Source organism: Brassica napus, chromosome A5, assembly GCF_020379485.1.
Source record: "Brassica napus cultivar Da-Ae chromosome A5, Da-Ae, whole genome shotgun sequence".
NCBI classification, from domain to species: domain Eukaryota; kingdom Viridiplantae; phylum Streptophyta; class Magnoliopsida; order Brassicales; family Brassicaceae; genus Brassica; species Brassica napus.
The window spans coordinates 23711982-23734355 of NC_063438.1; the positions used below are offsets into that span (position 1 = coordinate 23711982).

Below are 22374 nucleotides of genomic sequence, written 5' to 3' on the forward strand. Positions count from 1 at the left end.
GGTTGATTCGTCTGCTTGGTTTTCAGTTTGACATCATCTATAAACCGGGGATTGAGAACAAGGCCGCAGATGGACTGTCGAGACAGATGGCCAGACCGGAAGGAGGCGTGTGTGCAACGTTGTTATCACTGGTGATCCCTCAATCCCTTCACTTGCACGACATTTATGCTGAAATTGCGCAAGATGAAGGCATTGAAGCCATTAAGCAACAATTGTTGGCTGGCGCACCAGTAGGGAAAGGATTTTCTTTGATTGGGGGCTATGTGCGTTACAAAACTCGCTTGCTGATCCCTCGTACATCCAAGTTCATTCCTCTGCTCTTATCAGAATACCATGATAGTCGTATTGGGGGTCATTCTGGTGTGCTTAAGACGCTCAAACGCATTCAGCAGGCGTTTTACTGGACTGATATGCGACGTACTGTGCAACAGTATGTGGCTCAATGTACCGTGTGTCAGACGCATAAGTATTCCACACTCTCACCGGCGGGATTGCTCCAGCCATTACCCATTCCGACACAGATTTGGAGTGATATCAGCCTTGATTTCGTGGAGGGCTTGCCGTCGTCGACGGGGGTGAATGTGATTTTAGTGGTGGTGGATCGTTTGAGCAAGTATGGCCATTTCATAGGTTTACACCACCCGTTCACAGCAGTTGATGTAGCGTCAAAGTTTGTTTCTGAGATAGTTCGTTTACATGGCTTTCCGGCGTCTATCATTTCGGATCGGGATCGAATTTTTCTCAGTGCCTTTTGGAAGGAATGCTTTCGCCTGTCAGGGACCAAGCTGAAGTTCAGCACCGCATTTCACCCGCAGACGGACGGTCAGACAGAGGTCCTCAACCGCTGCGTGGAAACCTACTTGCGTTGCTTCGCGTCGGGCCACCCCAAGACTTGGTTTAAGTACCTTTCATGGGCGGAATACTGGTACAATACTTGCTTTCACTCCTCGTTACAGACAACGCCTTTTCGCGTGGTCTATGGCAGAGACCCGCCTACCTTGATTCCTTTCGAGGAAGGTTCAACGGGAAACTTTGATTTGGAGAGTATGTTGCGTGAACGGGATGAAATGTTAGCACATTTGAAGGAATTGTTGTTGAAAGCGCAGCAGAACATGAAGAGGAAGGCTGATCAGAATCGTCGAGATGTGGAGTTTGATGTAGGCACGTGGGTTTTCTTGAAGTTACGACCGTATCGCCAGTCTTCTGTCACACGTCGCGTTTGTCAGAAACTAGCCGCGAAGTTCTATGGTCCGTTTGAGGTTGTGGAACGAGTGGGGAAGGTGGCTTACCGTCTACAACTTCCACCTTCGTCTCGCATACATCCGGTTTTTCACATCTCTCAGCTGAAGGCTGCGATCGGCCAGTCTATACCGGTCACACCACTGCCGACGACATTTTCGTCTACCGGAGAGTTTGTAGTCCTACCGGAAGCAGTGTTGGATACTCGATACACAGAGGATGGGCGTCTCGAGGTTTTGGTACAATGGATGGGTCTGCCAGCTCATGAGAATACTTGGGTGTCGGGTTGGGAATTGTCTCGTCAGTTTCCGGAATTTCAGCTTGAGGACAAGCTGCGTCTCGTTGGGCGGGGTATTGATACGTACCAGCAGGTCTATTTCCGTAAACGTCGCAAGGGAGTGAACCAGTTGGAGCAGGTGTTGTCTGAGACAGAGTCGAAGGGAGTTGAAGACGGGGAGTTAGAGGAGAAAGAAGAAAGTAACCTTCTGGTGGAGTAAGAGGGAAGGACTAGTGAGCAAAGACTTGGTGTGAGACAGAGGCTTTGCTACGAGGAATAAAGAATAAAGTCGAGTAGTTGTTTTACTTTTTCTTCATGCTTTTTGTATGTATTGAAGAGTGACGTCATGAGTCCTCTGAGAACGATCGCCATGAGATCGTAATACCTTTAGCATCATCGTTCTTGTACTGTGATTCCTACCTGGGATTACACGTTATCGAATATCGAGAGAGTTATTAAAGCTTTGAGTTTCTTATTTCCCTTTTACACGAACCAGTTACGTAAAGGAGAGTGGGATCTTGCGATAAGGGAGATTACACGTTCAAACTTATCACACTCAGTCACGGTTCGGACCACGTTTTAAAAGATTGACCATCGCCAACAGTCCAACCACAGTTTTTCAACAACAGTCCAACCACAGTCAATATATAATTATTTTCTCTGAATTGATCGGGGTATTACAGAATCGTATGAGTTTGGTTTTCACTGTAATTTCTCTCAAATAAACATCTTTTCACTATTCATGATAACTTTGTTTTTGTTTTGTTCGTGTTGATTACGTAGTTACTTATTGCACATTTCATTTTTTTCTAGTATTTTTCTTTTAAAGAGAGAGAAACAAGCCAAGGTTCATCCAAAGCAATGGACCTAATTAGGCCAAAATTTGTTGTAGCTCATAAAATTTGTTAGCGTTTCATCATCTAAATATCCAGAAACAGAAACTGAAAGCAAAATTATTCCTGTCAGTGAGAAGGAATCTAAGTACAGCCTGAGAGAGATGAGATTACGAAAATTTGACAAAATAACAAGCACAAGAGAAAAGCTTGCTGAGTGGATTGCAAATTATACAAAAACATTAGACTGCAACTAAACAAACAAAAATAAGTGATTAAATGAATAGATAGTTTTTAACTGAGGAATTTCAGGCACAGATAGACTCAGCATACAAGACCTTAATGCCATATGAGTGTGAGTGAGGATCAAGTTTGAAGACAGAACCGGACCACTCAATCTTCCCCCAAAGCTCGTGTCCGTCCCGTACCTCCAGGGATATCTCGGCAGACCAGAGCTCCAAACTCTCAGAGCCTAGAGACCTGGAGTTCCAGAAGACGACAATGTTCTTCTTCTTCACACACTTTCTGCAGAGTTTGCTGATATCATATTCGGACAGCTCTTCCAAACCCTTCACTTCCTTCCAATCCAACTCATACGGAGAAGAACACCACAGTATTTTCCCGCGGGTGCCACGACAGAACAACAATCCCCCAATCAAACACCAATCGCTTCTGTACCCTGGCTTAGAATCTGCTATTCCGTTCGATATACTTTTATTACTTGGTGAGAAGGAGAAGCTTTGACCATCCTCATCCACCGCGTAAACCTCATTCTTTTGTATCATCAACACGCTTTGTCGGATACTGAGGGGCAATAGTTACAGACAAGAACTCCCAGGTTTCGGTCTCTAGATCGAACACTTCTGCCCAGTTTGAGGAATCAGCGTCATCCCCGCACCCTCCAAGCACGTATATCTTCCGGTTTATACTGTGTGCCGATGCTGAAGCACGAGCCATCTTCATCAGCGTAACCGAGTGCCAAGTGTGATTGGAACAATCCAAGAAGGAGACATCCGAGGTGGGTTTGCCGTTTACTAGCCCACCAATATTAAACACCCCAAAACTCATCAACACGAAAGAGGATGATGATTCCGGAGGAGCCTTGCAGGATTTTAGATGGATCGGTCTCAGACGACGGTGCACGGGGTTGAGGATAAACCACCGCGGGGTCGGTTCTGGTAAGACGTGCAACCATACGTAGAGATTTGGCTCGAGACAACCCATCTGGAATCTCAATAGCTGGAAATCAGGGGAAACTATGAGAGATCGGTGTGCCTTGGAGGCCATAGCCAAAGCCGCGAGGTCTACTCTCGATACCTGAGCCAGGCACTTCATAGCCACTTCTTCCGGTAACGACCATAACCCACACATCTTCGTCTTCTTATTCTTCTTCTTCGTTTTACAGTGCGATGGCGTTGCTCTCAATTGACAAACCGCCGGAGATCTGCTTTTCATTGATTACCGGAGGGATCAATTTTTTTTTGTTGTTGGTGAGATTGTTTTTTTTCCTTACAATGCGTTCAAGCAAGTTTAACTCATTAGTTTGGTCTTGACATGCCTGACGACTATATATAAAAAGGATAATACTATCTACACACGTTGTAAGGAAATAGCAAAAAGGAAATAATCCTTTTTAAACACAAATTATATAATAAAAATCTATATACACTTTTTAGGGAAAACAAAACTAAAAGGAAATAATGATTTCTTAAAGCACAAACTAGTATATAATACCAGAAAATAAATCGAGTAAAGTTTTTTTTCAACGAAATTTAAACTTTATTAATCTTGAAAATGTTGATATGGTACATATATGGATTAACCAAAGAACTACAATGTCAATATACGGAATTTCCCAAAAACATATCATTACATAAGCAAATATGTGGCCTAGCCGATAGAATAAGAGAAGTGAATTTGATGATGCTTCCCGAAGTAAAGAGTTATCCGCTAACAGAGTTTTCACTATGTTATTTTCCTACTTCATGGACGAACTTATTTTGATACGAATTATGTGTGTTTAGCTAGCAACTTTTGGCCAAAACTCTTTATTACACACAGCATAATGAAACCAATACTTCCGTTAAATGAAATTCCGTTTCTACAAATGGATACCAATGCTTACGTATCCAACACCTTCTAAGAGGGTTTAGCTTTATCCTTCTGGTTTGTTTCCATTTATGTATTGGTTGACTTGTTCACCAATTCTCCAAATACGTATTATGACATTCATAATCCAAGCTTCCATGTCTCTCTGTATGTTGGCTGTATCAGTCTGAGAGAGTCTGAGAGACGCATGTATGGTAAATGACGCCGTTATCTGGTCGTATACGATCATGATCATGGATACTCAGATCATGATTTGCTTCTACTCTAAAAATATCGAAGCCACTCTTCGACTCTTCAGTTGTCACGTCAATATAATCCATTTCCAAGAATGGGGAACATCCACTGTTATAGACCTCAGAGAAACTCTCATCCGGTGACTCACTGCAAACATTATTGTGAGATTCACCCCATTGTAGAACGATACGGCGCGACCAAGAGATGATTGATCAAGACGTCTTTCCCATGTCTCTCCTATAAGCGACCCATACTTAAAACTCATCCGGCCATGGCGGTTTAAAGTAACAATGTACCAACTGAAACCAATGATACTCAATGGATAAATCCAGAGTAATAAGAACACTGCACCCAGAAGGTTAACAGAACAACACCGACACAATAACACTGAAAGACAAGAGAAAGTCTAGAAGAATACTCGTTATTTACTTCATCATACATACATCGTTATATATACACAAGTCTCTATCGAGATCTACGCATATCTTCTCATATCTTCTCATACTTATCTCTAACTCTCACCAACAATATTCTCTCCAATATTCTCTCTACCGAACATCTCGGTTCTAGACTCCTAAAACCTTAACAAACACCATGAATTATGATTATCAAATGCCGGACAAGAACACTCCCTAAGGGAGGCGAAAACCACGCCAATTTTTGACATGGACCATCGCCGATGACCATAGGAGAAATAGCAATGTGAGTGTCGCCACTTGAGACACTAACCAATCAGACTCACCATGAACCGGAACTAACGAAATGAGAATTTGGTGTGGAGTAGAGAATTCCAATCTGGACAACACCAATAGACACAAAACCATCAAGATGTGGGTGTGGAAACACATAAATAGGAAAACGAGAAATCTGGCGGCCTAAGCCGCCGGAAAAGCAAGAAAAACGGTTGAGTTAGGTTGGTGCCCGTTCGTCTTGTTTGTGGTTTTTGATTTAGTTTTTGGTTTTTGTTTTTGTAGAAACCATTTTTCATCCAATCAAGTTTTTGGTTTTTGTTTTTGTTTTTGTAAAAACCATTTGAGTTACCAATCAACATTTTCAATAAATAGATTCCCCAAAATTTAGGGAAACTAGTTTTTGAAAATTTTAACCAATTTATAAAGAAAAACCAAAAACCAACTTTTGTGAGCTTTTATGAAGAAAAACGAATTTTGTTTTTTTTTGTAGAAACTACTACATTTTAATTCATTAATAATTAATATTTTCATAGCAGTAAAATTATCATAAAATATTTTGTACATAAGATATCATTTAAACAATAATGTGAAATATTTCAACTTGTGTTTCATATCTGTAAATAAATTTATATATTTTATAAATAATATATTTAATTTTAAAACTTAGTTATTAGTTTCTATAAATAAAAAAATTGAATTATTTTAATAATTATAAGTCACATTAAAAATAAAAACAATTATAAAAAACATAATATGTTTTATTAATAAAGTATATTGTATAATCCTGAAATATAAAAATTGCCATTCAACTTTAAGAAAATATAAAATATAATTTATATAAGAAAATTTATAATTAGTTTCAAAATTATATGTATTTAATTTTTGTATAATTTATAATATTTATATAAGAAAAAACTACTGCTTTTGAAGTTTTAAAAATTAAAATAATTTATATAAGAAAAATTTCTAAGTAGTTTCGAAATTTAATATTTTTTTTATTTTTGCATAATTTATATATATTTTATGGTTTATATTAACTATAATGTATTTTTCATAAAATATAATATTAAAATATGTTATTGTATTTAATTTTAAAATAATAATCACAGTATTTTGATAAAATTTAATTGCAAAATCTAAATATTTATTGCTATTTTGTTGTATTATTTTAAAGTAATGCATTAATTAATTTTTGAAAAAAAATTACAACAAAACCAAAAACCAAAATCAAAATCTAAAAGCCAAAAACAAAACTAAAAGCTGAAAACCAAAAACCAAAATCTAGAAACCAAAAACTAAAATCTAAAAACCAAAAACTAAAACTAAAAACTCCTGAAACAATCATCACCTGAATCACACTTAGAGAGAAAGATTTGTTAATCAGTTTATTATCATTATTATTCATCTAGATGCCATGTGCTCGAGGAGTGGATTGAGTGAGTGTTTATTAGTTTTTGTTAATCAGTTTTTCGTTAGTAAAAGTTTTTATTCGAATTTTCAAAAGTATATATTTGACTATTTCCTTAAATAAAATTCTGGTTATATAATACATAAATTGTTAATTTTTTGTTATTTTTCATTAGTCAAATTTTATTTGGTTTTCTCCTTCATATATAAAGATTAAAAAGTTCATGGAATTAGAGGAATTATTCTATCAAATAGATTTGGATTTCTTTGAAAGCTAAAACATAAGAATTAGACTAATGTATTAAAATTCTCATCAAATACTTTGGTATACATTAAAATCTATTACTTATGTTTACAATTGAATTATATCAAAATCAATTAATTCTTCAATTAATGGAATATCATAAAAATAATTATGTTAATGATAAAAATAAACTAAATAAAAAGAATACAAACTTCATTTTAGACTATCAAAAACAATAATTCGAATCTTTAATTCACCTTTCTCATGACTCTTTGCCATTTCTCTTCTTCTTTATACTTTTTTTTGTTGGTTTTTGATGATCCGAAGAACACCATCTAGTCCTAGATTTTTGGGAGCTTTGTCAGCAAGATGGATCCATATACATGATCCTTTTACCATGTTTTTTTTTCATTTTACAATTCATGTTCATCATTACCTTGTAATTAACATATTTTGTGCAATTCTATCGGCAAACAACAAATTGAATTGGGTTAAAGATTTGTTTCTTTTTGGTTCACCATATCTTCTTGTTTATGTTGCTTTTGTTTATTCTGCTCTAAATTCTTTAAATATTTTTTACCATAAAATTATTTTTCTCTAACTGATTTTTAAAACTCTATGCATTTACATTTAGAAAAGATTGACCTCTCAAGACAAAGTTCTGATTGAGGTTTGTGAGTTTATGAGGAACATAAGTGATACATTTGTTTTGATTCTTATGCTTCTATGGTTCTAGTTTGTTATATTTTGCTTCGTATGATTGTCATGTGATGTGTTTTCTTAAGCTGATTGCCCATAATGGTTTCCAATATATCATGATCTCTTTTGTCAAGTCAATTTCCTTTATAATTTATATTTTTTATTATCTTGTAGCAAACACTTTTTTTTTTGTATTTTTCTTAGCTAGCAGCGAATTGAGTTATGGTTGAAGATTTTTCTTCATTTTAGAAAGTCAGAATCTTTATTGATAACTCTAGAGAGGTTAGTGGGAGATGAATTTAGATATAATTAGTTTATTTTAAGAATCAAGAGATTTGTTTATTTTATAAAGAGTTCTAATGAGTTATTCATTTTTTAAAAGTTTATGAAACTATTCTACTACAATGATTTAATAATCTTAAAGATATATGCAATATTTTGAAAGTTTTGTTTTATAAGCTAAAATGTTAAGAATTCAAGTTTCAACAAAACTAGATATTATATAGTTATAAAATTATTTAAACTCAATTTTTTGAATAACAATAAATTTTATTTGTCATTAAAGAATCGTCAAACGAATAATACGTGATTTAATAAGAATGTTAGAGTCCATTAACCACAACAACCAAATTTTAAAATTCTAACAATGATTATAAATACAGCTCCCACTAACACCTTGTTAACTTCATATTTTTTCCTGCAATTTTGCTATTAACAATGTTTTGTTGTTTACTAATCAAAATCACAAAATATTTGTCCCCACAAACTAATTGAAAGGTTGTTTATTCTTCTTCTTCTTGACATAACCAAATATTTTGTATATGTATAAATTTCTTTTGATTCCATCTTTTACACATTAGAAACCTGAAAATTAATATACCAACGTTTTTTTTTCAAATTGTCTGTTAATTAAATGGGAGACGTACTAAAAACCCATAGTCACCAACTAAAACGAAAGTCAAACAAGAAAATAGAGTTTTAATTACTAAAATTGATTTATTAAGTTTACACTTAAACATACTAATGAGTATCTCCCACATGTATATAACCGTTCCGTTGAAGGAGACATAATCTTACAATGAAAAGTGAAGGCTCTTCTGCCTTTTTCCGTTAAAATAATTATGAAGACCTTTTTGGTAAAATACATAGATAGAAAGAAAAAATAGAGAGAATAGCCATTGGCTACTGTATAAAGTGATAAATGAGGCAAATTGAGAGGTGAAATACGGTAATCCAATTCATCCATGACTTTTTCTGAGGATTTTTCCTTAGCTGCTGTTGATGATGCATGACCCTTGGCTGATGATGATTCACATTGATCCTTAGCTGGTGATGATGTATGATCCATGGTTGATGATGATGCATCACGATGGTCTCGATCATCCTTGTTCGATTCAAATTATCTTATCTTTCACCATCATTTTGTAGTGAACATATTTTTTGCTTATTTATCGGCCAACAACAAATTGAGTTGTGGTTGAAGATTTTTTCTCTTTCATTCACTAAATATTTTTGTTTAAGTTTCTTCAAATTCTTTAGAGGTTTTCGTTTATGTTTCTCTCAACAAGTGCGAAATCTACTAGACTAGTAACAAAATTGATAACGCGAATCAGGGACTAAGAAACACAACAGAATGAAGAAATGTGAACTAATCCACGTGGTCAATATTATTACCTTTCAACTTGCTCTGAGGATTGTCCTTTATGAAAAGGATAGCACCATCCAACCAAATGTGCTTTGGTAATTGTGTAACCAAGAGATGTTCTACTATGTCATCTTTTTTTTCCTAGGCCCTTTCCATCTTTATAATTCATATTTTTCATGAGTTTATATACAATGCCAGCAGTATCTTTCTTTGGTTTATCTTGCTCATTCTCCAAAGCATTCTCGTTTTGCAAGTTATCTATAAACTCATCAAATGTTTTTTTTTCCTCCTCTTCCAACAAATATACCACCAAAGAAGACTTCTCTTGCTCCTGCAACACCAGCTTGTTTTGGCTTTCATGTCCCCATGAAGTTACCTGGTTTTGAGTCTAACCTCCCATTACGAAATTCTCATTAGGGCTGGCCAATGGATCAAACTTCCACCTCTTCCTATGCTGCTTCTACTCTGGCTTGACTTGAACTATCTTTTTATCCTTTACTGCTTCAGTTGGAGTCATTGGTTTAACCTTCTTGAACGGTGAAGCAGCTAGAGTCATTGGTTTAACCTCCTTGAATGGTGTAAAAACTTTGGGTCTCTCCATACAAGATCTGAAATTGTGGTCAGTTGCTCCACAATTATTACAAGCATCGTAAGAACCACTAAAGAACCAACTAAACCCGTGAATCTTTCGATGAATTTCATTGATCATGGATAACTAATCGAAACCACCAATCGTAGAGAGAAGGAAAATCACATCGACGATTCCTTGTTTCTCCTCCATGGCAGTGAAGCAGCAATTTGATGATTTTTCTTAGTTGCTGCTGATGATGCATGGCTGATACTGATTCACATTGATCCTTAGTTGCTGATAATATATGATCCGTGGCTGATGATGATGCATTGCGATGGTCTCGATCGTCCTTGTTCGATTCAAATTCTCTATCTTTCATCATCATTTTGTTGTGAACATATTTTGTGTATTTCATCGGCCAACAACAAATTGAGTTGTGGTTAAAGATTTTTTCTCTTTCATTCGCCAAATCTTTTTGTTTATGTTTCTCCAAATTCTTTAAAAACTAAACTTTTTAATAACAAGGTATTTTGTAAGTTATTAAACAATCATAAAACCAAGAACACTAGATTTGATTAAGAATATTAGAATCCACAAACCAATAACACTAGAAATTAATAATTTTAACAATTACTAGAAATTCACATCCCATTAACACCCCTTTAGAGCACCATTAACCATGAGTGCTTAAGGGGTGCTTAGCATTTTTTTAATTAAAAAAAAAGAGAAGAAGAAGAAAAATGAGTGCTTAATTAGACATCACAAGCTGCTGTTGCTTGCACTGTTCACTGGTCCCACAGACACGTGACGGTCCGCGATTGATCATTATTTAAAAAAAAATTTCAGATAAAAAAAAAGTTTTTTAAGCATCCATTAACAAATAACTATCTAATTATAAAATGTTAACTATCATTATAGATATAGCTCCCACTAACCCCTTCAACTTTATATTTTGTTTTCTGCAATTTTATTATCAACAATGTTTATGTTGTTTACTAATCAAAACCATCAAATATTTATCCCCACTAATTAATTGAAAGATTATTTCTTCTTCTTGACATAACAGAATTTATTGTATATATAAAAAAATTATTTTTGATTCCATCTTTGATTAAAAACTAGTATAGAACGTTAGAAACCTAAAAAATTAATATACCAACGTTTTTTCTCCAAGAATGTCAATATTACCTTTCTTGCTGGGAGGATGGTCCTCTATAAATTGGACTGCATGATCCAACCCCATATACTTCGGTAGTTTTGTAGCCATGATAGGTTCCAATATCCCATCTTCATATTTACCTAGCCCTTTTCCATCCTTGAACCCCATCTTCTTCAAGAGTTCCAATATTGGCTGATGATGATTCACATTGATCCTTAGTTGGTGATGATGTATAATCCGTTGGCTGATGGTGATGCATCGCGATGGTCGCGATCTTCGATTCAAATTATCTATCTATCTTTCATCATCATTTTGTAGTAAACATATTTTGTGATGTTCCACTATGTTATCTTCTTCTTTTTTCCTAGGCCCTTTCCATCTTTATAACCCATATTTTTCAAGAGTTTATATCCAATGCCAGAAGTATCTTTCTTTGGTTTATCTTGTTCCTTCTCCAAAGTTTTCACGTTGTGCAAGTTATCCATAACTCGAACGGTGAAGTAGTTGGATTCATTGGTTTTACCTTCTTGAACGGTGAATCAGCTGGATTCATTGGTTTAACCTCTTTGAAGGGTGAAGCAGCTTGGGGTGTCTCCATACAAGATCTGAAATCGTGGTCATTTTGTAGTGAACATATTTTGTGCATTTCATCGGCCAACAACAAATTGAGTTGTGGTTAAAGATTTTTCTCTTTCATTCGCCAAATCTTTTTGTTTATGTTTCAAAATGCATGGAGCACAAACATAAAAAAACACCATGCATTTATATTATAAATGCATGGAGCACAAACATCAAAAAATGGAAACACCATGCATTTATATTATAAAAGATTGACCATTCAAGACAAAGTTCTCATCGAGGTTTGTGAGTTTAGGAAGAACATAAGTGATAAATTTGTTTTGGTTCTTATACTAATATGGTTCTAGTTTGTTATATTTTGCTTCATATGATTGTCATGTGATGTGTTTTGACAAAATTAAGAATTCAAGTTCATATAACACAAAATTTTGATAGAATTATAGAATTGTTAAAACTCAATTTTTTTGAATAACAATGTATTTATTACGGCATTAAAAATCATCAAACAGCTGGTCTTCCAAATTCCTCAATGGAGCTGGAAAGCAAGTCCTTCTCAAAGCTGTGCTGACTGCTATGCCGGCTTATGCGATGTCATGTTTCAAGTTGCCGCTATCTCTTTGTAAACAAATTCAGTCGGTGTTGACACGGTTTTGGTGGGATGTGAAACCGGAATTGAGAAAGATGAGTTGGGTGTCTTGGACGACTCTTACGCGGGCAAAGGCGGACGGAGGATTAGGATTTCGAGACATTGAACTTTTTAATGATGCACTGTTGGGCAAGTTAGCTTGGCGAATTATGTCAAATCATGATTCCCTCCTTAGCCAGATCTTATTGGGGAAGTATTGCCAGGATACGCCTTTCCTGGAGGCTTCGATACCAGGCGCTGCATCCCATGGGTGGCGTGGGGTTATGGCAGGAAGGGAGGTCATTAAGAGGGGGCTTGGCTGGTTAATTGGCTCAGGGAAAGACATTGGAGTGTGGCAGAACCCGTGTCTCTCTCTCTCGGAACCGATGGCCCCTATGGGCCCCCCTTCTCTTGACCAACAACAACTAGTGGTGGCTGATTTAATCCTTCCACACTCCAAGGAGTGGAACCTCCAAATGATTAGAACCACCTTGCCTCAGTATGAGGACATGATTCGAGAGTTGGTTCCAAGTTGGTTGTCTTCAAAGGACGAACGGGTATGGCTGTATACGACAACAGGGGAGTACACAACGAAATCAGGCTACAAGCTCCTCTCCCAACCCCGCCAGCCGCTGGAACAGCCGTTTAATTGGATCACCAACATCTGGAAGGTAGACACCATGCCAAAAGTAAAGACTTTCCTGTGGAAGATGCATAGCGGTGCAATATCATCAAAGGTTGATCTGGCTACAAGAGGTATTATGATAGACACGGCTTGTAAGCGGTGTGGGGAGCCTGAAACTGATCGCCATATCTTCCTTCAATGCCCCTTTGCGCGGAGAACCTGGGAACTGGTACCTTGTACTGATATGACAGCGTTTCTGATGGCCATAAACACCTCTACCTTGCTGAACCTTGGCAGAGGTCTTACTAACCTTCCGCCTTCGGGACTGGTGTGCCCCCTTTACCCGTGGGTGGTGTGGTATCTGTGGAAGGCCAGGAACAAATTGACTTTTGAGAACCAGGTGATGAAAGAGCAGGAGGTGGTCACACTAGCCCTTAGAGAGGCCCGTAATTGGCAAGCTGCTCAGTTTTTGAAGAGACCACCCGCAAAGCCGCCTCAGGCTAAGACTGCCCACCAAGACCCAGGTCGCTCTCTTGCTGGTCTGGTGTGTTTGGTAGATGCGTCTTGGCAGGCCTCCACTCGTTGTGCGGGCATGGGTTGGATCTACAAAGACTCCACATCTGGATGGTCCTCGTCCAATACTTCTAACCGCTCTCATGTTGCCTCAGCTCTAATGTCTGAAGCACTTGCGGTCAAAGCTGCTATCATCGATGCAGCATCAAGGAACTTCAAGATCCTGAGCGTGTGCTCTGACTCGAAGATTCTAATGGATTGTATCAACACACAAGGTCGCTGCCTGGAGGTCCAGGGTGTTCTCAACGACATCTCTGCTCTATGTGCACACTTTGAATCTATCTCTTTTCATTTTATTTCCCGTTCCTTTAATACTGAGGCTGATTCTCTGGCAAAGATAAGCCTACAGGATCTTGTAAGTCGCATTCATGCGAACTAAACTCTGTTTCTTGACTTTTTAATGCATGGTTTGTTCAAAAAAAAATATGAATGTTAGAATGGGTTAATGCCTTAATGGGAGTAAAATTTATGAATAGTTGGTTGATTGTGAAATCAAGAGATTTGTTAAATTTTTAAAAAAATGTAAAGAGTTTTTCATATTTAAAAAGTTTATCAAATATGCTAGTATAGTGATTTCAAAAATTTAGAGGTTATATGCAAGATTTGTGAAGTTTTGTTTCATAAGTAAAAGTGTTTAGAATTCAAATCTCAATGACACTAGATTTGATAGAATTATAGAATCATTAAAAACTAAACCTTTTAATAACAAAGTATTTTGTAAGTTATTAAACAATCATAAAACCAACAATACTAGATTTGATTAAGAATATTAGAATGCACAAACCAATAACATTAGAAATTCACATCCCATTAACACTCTAATTCACATCCCATTAACACTCCTTTAGAATCCATTAACAAATAACTATATTTTTTTTTGATGAAAAATAATAGGTCAGAGGAATCATAGGTAATGCAAGGCTTTTTGAATGCACATGAACTATTTAAACTAGATCACGTACCAGAATATCAGCCACATTTAGTTTTGGCAACAAACAGCTATATAATTTTAAAATGTTAACTATCATTATAGATATAGCTCCCACTAACCCCTTCAACTTTATATTTTGTTTTATGCAATTTTACTGTTAACAATGTTTATGTTGCTTACTAATCAAACCAAAATATTTATCCCCACTAATTAATTGAAAGATTATTTCTTATTCTTGTCATAACCGAATTTATTGTATATATATAAAAATTATTTTTGATTCCATCTTTGATTAAAAACTATAAAACTTAGAAACCTAAAAATTAATATACCAACGTTTTTTTTCTTCAAATGGTCTCCCCCATTAATTAAACGGGTTCTTCCGATCTTTTAGAAAAGCTAACAAAAACAAATCAAAGAGACAAGACAGAGTAGCAAACAAATTTGTGTTTGTGAGAGAGAGATCTAGAGAGAGAGAGAGTGAGTGCAGAGAACGTGAAATTGAAAATGCGTTTCCCACTTGCTGAGAGAAGAGACAGAGAAGATTGGGGTTCGAGACTTTTCATGAGGCACTGAGATTTCTTTTCGCATTCTTTGAGGAATACAACCCCCAAATGTCAGATTCAGATTACCATTTGATCCACCTCTGATCCCTTCTTCTTCTGCATGCTCTGGTAACCTTATCCACATTTTTCAGCTCTCTTTAGCCTTAGAAAAGCATCTCAATTTCTTGAAATCTGGTCTATGGGTTTTTGATATTTTATAAGCTTTGGTTAGAAAGATAAAGATTTGGCCTTTCTGGGTGGGTCTCTGATCTTGTCTTGTTTTGAATCTATTGCTCTTGTTTGATTCTGAGAAATTGCTTGTCGGCTCCAACCTATCTTGAAGGAAACAAAATTAACTTCTTGCTTTTTTTTATATCTCAAAAATGTAAATTTGATTCTTGTTTCATTTAACCACCTGTTGTAGTTTCCTTTTATCTTTGCTGCTAAAGTTCTGATTATGAATCTGTCACTATTACTCTCTATAATCACAGGTAACTACTACCTTCCCCCTTTGTATAAGCTGAAGTGGAACATGCAGTTAGTTTGTGAAGATGCTTCCCGAAGCTGAGTATGAGATGTTAGAAGATGATAGCTTTGAGGGGTCATATGAAGAGCATCAGATATTCAGGGAAGTTTTCTTTGCAAGTGATTCCGCAAAGGCTACTACTGCTACTAAAAGATGTCTTGTTACTGGAGCCATTAACTTCGAGTGTGATGATTCCAGTAAGAATGTCAACTCCTCTCTGAGCTCAAACAATGACAACTCTGTGGTCACAAGTGGCCTAGAAGGTTCTGAGCCATCCTCTGCTTATAAGGATGGTTCTGAAGTTAACACAAAAGCTAAAAGAGCCAAGCTTTCTGCTAATAAGAATGTCGATGAAAAGGGATCGCCTTTTACTGATTTTGCTAGAGATATGATACCTCTCCATTTAGTCGAATCATCTAACAAGGGCGTCTCAACGAGCTCTTATTTGCTGAAGCAAAGCACAGAAAAGGGGAAAGAAGTTTATCTGAGTGGCATTGTCTCAGCAAAGTGCCATGGAAAGGAATTAAAGGCAATTGAGTCTCCAGTTTCTCAGGAGAGCTTTGCAACCAGAGTGTTCTCTGCTACGCCTCACAGCACTGGACCACCATCTACTAATGAGTTAAGCATGTCTAAGACTTGTCTCAAGATTGATCCTAAAGAGGACCCACGTCCTCTTCTCTACAAGTATGTTTGCAAGTTGCTTGCTTCTTCCAGATGGAAAATCGAGAAGCGCCAAAGATCCAACAGTAAATACTCGGAAACTATATACGTATCTTCACAGGGGCGGAAGTTTCGTGAATTTGGGTCAGCTTGGAGATCACTGGGGGAGATCTTGCTAGCTGATCATAAGCTAATGGATACAGGTACTAAGAAATGGACAGGTATCAATGACTTTTGGTCTGATCTCTCGCTTACATTGTTGGACATTGAGGAGAACATGAAACTGTTGAATCTTGCGAACACACGGGCGCTCTGGTGGAGTACCTTGGAGCCCTTTGTGACTGCTGTCTTCGTCGATAAGAAAGTTGGTTCTTTAAGAAAAGGAAATAAAGTTGAAGTTGCAAAGAATTCAATTGTAGACAAGTTTAAGCGAGAGGATGCGACTTGTCTGAAATTGATCTCAGGCTGTCCTGAAAGTGTGCTGACAGTATCTGAGAGCAGTCTTCTTGTTTATGACGACGAGAATGCTAACCAAGAGATTCGTTCTGATCTTGAGAGGAAAAATGCTTCTTCAAGACAAGAGAAGCAGAAGAACAGTGTTAGCAAGGTCGTTGAAGCTTCAAAACTGATAGCAGAAGGGATCCATGAGAGTCTTCTGAGGAAGAAGTCACACGGAAGATCGAAAAAAGCTCCCTTGGACCCCACTAGCCTTGAATGCCAGGATAAAGATATGGGATACATCCACGTCATCTCAGAGGAAAATGGAGATAAAAGGTTGAGGAATGATAAGATGAAGAGTTCTAAGAAGGGAAGAAGAAAGAACTGTAATCAAGACGATGTCGTTTTTAAAGCCAAAGGTAAGGATGGCTGTGGAATCAGATCAAGCCAGAAGAAGAAGAAAGCTCAGAGATCAAAAGCTAGAACCAAGAAAAAGAATAATAAGGGAGGGTGCAGGCTACTTCCTCGAAGCACGAGCAATGGGGAAAAACAATTTGGTCAAGGGAACTGGTCTGCTTCAGGTCCAAGAACTGTGTTATCATGGTTGATAGCTTCCAAAGTAATCTCTAAGGACGAAGTAATCCAGTTGCGGGATCCAGATGATGATGATACCGTTGTGAAAACAGGCATCGTGACTAAAGAGGGAGTGGTCTGCACATGCTGCAACAGGACTATATCGCTTTCTGAGTTCAAGAAACATGCTGGATTCGACCAGGGGTGTCCTTGTCTGAATCTGTTCATGGGATCAGGAAAGCCTTTCGCTTCGTGTCAGCTTGAAGCTTGGTATGCTGAGTATAAGGCTAGAAGAAATGGATCGAGATCAGAGGAAGGTTATGATGGTGATGATCCAAATGATGATTCTTGTGGAATCTGTGGTGATGGAGGTGAGCTGATCTGCTGTGATAATTGTCCTTCTACCTTCCATCAGGCTTGTTTAGCAATGAAGGTAATGTGTGGTATATAAATTTACAAATAGTTTTTGTAACTTCAGTAAGTTGCATGGCATGTGAGAATGGCTGTATTACTTTTGCTCTTTGTCTATTCAGGTGCTCCCGGAAGGCAGTTGGTATTGCTCAAGCTGCACATGTTGGATATGCAGAGAGTTCGTTAGTGATAATGCTCCTGATGACCGCTCTCAGGATTTTAAGTGTACTCAGTGTGCGCATAAATGTAATGACCTCTCCCACTCGTTCACCTGTTATAAATTACATGATCCATTCTCCTTGTTTGAGTTGTCTTACATAGATGTTATCACGATTGTTGCCACTGTTCATCAGTTTAGTTACAGTTGCAGATGTTGATTTATTTGCTAGGCTCAGCTCTTCTCAGTTTTGCTTTCTATACTCTAAATTTTTATTGAAGTCCGGCATGGCTGATACTGTTAATGTATTTGATCAGATCATGGAGTATGTCTGCAAGAGAGAAGTAAACGCAGAGAACCATTTCCAGAAACCTACTTTTGTGGTAAAAGTTGCGAGAAGGTAAGAGCACTCAGGCCTAGTTTATATATTTTAAAATTGATATCTTTCTCAATGTTCATGGGCTCTTTTGACATATAACAAGAGAAGTAGTTACATCTAGCAATTTAGCAAATAACTAGTTTCTTAACAAGTTAGCTGTAATGCACAGGTGTACACTGGACTCAGTTCTCGTGTTGGGGTCATATCTTCTCCTAATGCTGATGGTTTGTCTTGGACGGTTTTGAAATGTTTTCAAGAAGATGGAAAGGCTCATTCTGCGCGAAGGTTGGCACTGAAGGCTGAATGCAACTCGAAATTAGCTGTTGCTCTATCGATTATGGAGGAGTGTTTTCTGTCTATGGTAGATGCAAGAACTGGTATTGACATGATACCTCATGTGCTTTACAACTGGGGGTAACGTCCTTGTGTGTTATTACTATACCTTCGGTTCTGTTTTTCATATTTAACGATCTGTCTTACCGTTTTTTTGTAATCTTTTGTTGCAATTAAAGGTCAAAGTTTGCTCGCTTAGACTTTGATGGGTTTCACACAGTGGTTGTGGAAAAGAACGATGTGATGATCTCAGTAGCATCCATCAGGTTAGTATATGAATTAAGTTCAACTTCACGCTCCAAGAAAGTGTAGTTTTACATGTTTGAGAATGAGTTACATATGAAAACGCATTTTGCTTATATCCAGGGTGCATGGAGTAAGTGTTGCAGAGATGCCTCTTGTAGCTACATGCAGCAAGTATCGTCGTCAGGGAATGTGCAGAATCCTCGTCACTGCAATTGAAGAGGTACAGTATTTTAAAATTTGGTCACGTCACTGTTCTTGAGGCTCCATCTAAACTAATACTAATATTGGTTTTGGGGTGCAGATGCTTATGTCTCTCAAAGTGGAGAATCTTGTTGTGGCTGCTTTGCCAAGTTTAGTGGAAACATGGACTGAAGGTTTCGGCTTCAAAACAATGGATGATGAAGAACGCGAAGCTCTCAAAAGACTAAACTTGATGGTGTTCCCAGGTACAGTTCTTCTCAAGAAAACGCTACACCAGTGCGTAAAACCCAACACTGTGAAAGGTAAAGCCAGCAAAGAAGCTGATCTAGACAATGCCGAGTTTGCCGTGACGACCTGCGACCAGATGGTTCCAGAAGGATCAGATGATGGACCTCCTCCCCCAGGCTTACCAGTGCCACTTGGAACCAACCAAACAGAACCAGTGGCAGAAGCAGAGAAGCCAGCCCAAGAGAGCAACAACACCAAAGAAGATTGTTTGGAGAAGGAACTGTCAAAGTTTTCATCACAAGGAGAAGAAGTGAAGATAAGAGATTCTTCATCCTCTGAAGCTGTAGAAGAAGAGAGGCAAGTTAGTAGTGTAGCAGTAGTAAATAATGTTAGTGATGAGATGTTGCTTTGTGTTGATGAACAACTCGACTTTGATAGCTCTGAAGACTCGGATTAACATTTAGGACTTTGATAAATAAGAAAACTACCACTTCTTTTTCCCACTCTGTTTTTATTTTATTTTATATAATCTTTAAAACATTCTGCTGGAAAATCTGAAATCTTTGTTACAAGTTATATAAACAAAATAATAAATACATGCTAGAACTAGAAAATGTATAGAAACTTGTAGTTTCTAACCCTTTTTTTTATTAATTTACCATGCAAAAAACGCTTTCACCATGAAAGCTATTTTGATTTTGGTAGATGTTTACGATCTTCCATTAATTAAGTACATTACTGACACTTAATGACTAATTTATTTTCTATTTTCTTAGCATCTGGTCAAATCACCTTCCTAACTTATGTTATCATCATCAATCCTCTAAATTTGTTTAATTCATTAATTAACCTTCATACACATAAAGATCTCTGATCTGAGAAAACAGAATGTCCAACGACCGTTAAAACGAAATAAACCTCCGAGAGTTTTCCTAATAACTGGATCCGTTATCTGTCCGTTACAAAAAATCATGCCGTCTTCACCGAGGCTGAAACTCTTCCACGCGCGTACATCACCCTCCACGCGCCGATCGACGTCTCTGATCGTCCTCACCTCTCTCGCGATCGGGCTATTCGGATTCATCTTCGGACTCTCCGCCATTGTTTTCCCTAGCCGGACCTGCCTCACGAACTCCCCTCCGAAGACGGTAAAGGTCGTCTGGGACGTCGCCGGCAATTCAAACGGCAATGGCCTCAGCGGCGGAGTCAAGAGGCATAAGGTGATGGGATTCGTCGGTATCCAAACCGGATTCGGATCAGCTGGGAGGAGACGAGCTCTCAGGAGCACGTGGATGCCGTCCGATCCAGAAGGGCTTCGACGGTAACGGTTCATCCTCTCTCTCAAATCAAATCTGGAATCAATTTTGAGAATGATTGAGATTTTAATTAGAGTTAAACCGAAATTGTATAGCTGGTTTAGTATAAACCGGTTCCTCTGTTATATATCTAATAATTTTAGATAGCATTGTGTAGATAGGAACTGAATCGTTGATCATAATCTCAAACCTTAAAGATCAAGGCACTCACTCACATGATGTTAATTTAATTGATTAAGAACCATTAAACTGAAACATCACTGTTCTCTGCAGCTTGGAGGAGTCAACAGGGTTGGCTATTAGGTTTATCATAGGCAAGACCAAAGATGAAAAGAAAATGGCTGAGCTTAGAAGGGAGATTGCAGAGTATGATGACTTTATACTGCTTGATATCGAGGAGGAGTACAGTAAGCTCCCATACAAAACGTTAGTTAAGAGAGTTAACACTTTCTCTGCATTTGAATCTTGTTTTGCTCGGTAACGGGAAAGGATTGGTCTTTTATATGTTTTTTTTTAATTGTTGTTGCATAGTTTGGCTTTCTTCAAAGCTGCGTATGCTCTGTATGATTCGGAGTTCTATGTCAAAGCTGATGATGATATCTATTTGAGGCCAGGTAATTGATTAGATTCTATTTGATTTTTTTCGCATGTCTTTAGGATGGTTCTGAATTTTCTAAGGAGGTGTTGTTTTCTTCACAGATCGTTTGTCATTGCTGTTGGCTAAAGAGAGGAGTCACTCGCAGACATACCTTGGATGCTTGAAAAAAGGTCCTGTTTTCACAGATCCAAAACTTAAATGGTAAGGACAGGAGTGGAGAACTAACCGAACATGTGAATTCATGCTTGTCTTTTGAGAAGTCTTGTTTATGATCGGATTTGGAACACATGGTCACATCTCTTGTGATTCAGTATACCTGAAAATTGGTTTGATTTTTGCAGGTATGAGCCTTTGGCAGATTTGCTGGGGAAGGAGTACTTTCTTCATGCTTATGGCCCCATTTACGCTCTTTCTGCTGATGTTGTCACCAGTTTGGTTGCCCTCAAGAATAACAGGCAAGACTATGTCTCCTCTATTTTATTCAGTTTTGAGGTCACCCTGAGTTATGTACTTGGATTAGGACTTTGGCTTCAGAGTCTTTTGCTTGTTAAGCTTTGTTGTTTAATAAAGAGAGCTGTTTTCAAACTTCAGTTTTAGGATGTTTAGCAACGAGGACGTGACAATAGGTGCGTGGATGCTGGCAATGAACGTCAACCACGAGAACCACAAGACCCTTTGTGAACGAGAATGCTCACCCTACTCCATTGCTGTTTGGGATATACCAAAATGCTCAGGTTCGATACTCGCATTTTGGAAACGCATCCAGGTTTTGCGTAAGCCTTTCGACAAGAACTGATCACAGCTTGGGTTTGAATATGTTTACTGGTGCAGGGCTTTGTAACCCAGAGAAAAGGATGTTGGAACTTCACAAGATAGAGAGCTGCTCAAAGAGCCCGACTTTGCCATCGGAAGATGAGTGATCTTTTACCTCTTATATAGTTATATATATCTCTCTCCTTTGATGGTCGAAGATCCGAGGCGACACTTCCTCCATTGAAGTTGCAGCTTCGCACAGATTATACAAGACTTTCCTCCTTCTTTTTTTCACTTACTCTGCTATGTACTTTAGGTGGCAATGCCAGAAAAGCGAGGAGAGTTGATCCTTCGCTTAAACGACATTAGGGTTTATAAAACTAGGGCTGGTAAATTTTGGATTATTCCTTGTTGTACAAGTATGAGGTTGAACTAACTGCAATTTCGAACTCGCATTATCGATGAGGAAAGGGGAAAAACCGATACAGTGTTAATCGATTAAGCTTTTGTTTTTACTATAGTAGAAAACTAATTTATATTTTATGTAAATATTAATAAGAAATGAAAT

General features: G+C 37.6%; 2 protein-coding genes and 1 pseudogene across 2 annotated transcripts; 2 read left to right on the forward strand and 1 right to left on the reverse strand.

Annotated features, from left to right (window-relative positions):
• Positions 1–2494: 2494 nt before the first annotated feature.
• LOC106423489 lies at positions 2495–3904 on the reverse strand (annotated as a pseudogene).
• A 10927-nt stretch (positions 3905–14831) lies between these two features.
• Positions 14832–19640, forward strand: LOC125609046 (increased DNA methylation 1-like). The gene is made up of 8 exons (XM_048779828.1): positions 14832–15116; positions 15479–17617; positions 17718–17841; positions 18070–18152; positions 18301–18545; positions 18644–18730; positions 18831–18930; positions 19012–19640. Exons 2-8 carry the CDS (start codon positions 15539–15541, stop codon positions 19594–19596), a joined length of 3303 nt encoding a protein of 1100 aa, XP_048635785.1. The 5' UTR covers positions 14832–15116; positions 15479–15538; the 3' UTR covers positions 19597–19640.
• Positions 19641–19972: 332 nt separating this feature from the next.
• LOC125609047 (probable beta-1,3-galactosyltransferase 13) lies at positions 19973–22344 on the forward strand. Its single transcript, XM_048779829.1, has 7 exons — positions 19973–20460; positions 20729–20881; positions 20987–21069; positions 21155–21254; positions 21395–21508; positions 21645–21787; positions 21885–22344. Exons 1-7 carry the CDS (start codon positions 20111–20113, stop codon positions 21971–21973), a joined length of 1032 nt encoding a protein of 343 aa, XP_048635786.1. The 5' UTR covers positions 19973–20110; the 3' UTR covers positions 21974–22344.
• The last annotated feature ends 30 nt before the right edge of the window (positions 22345–22374 follow it).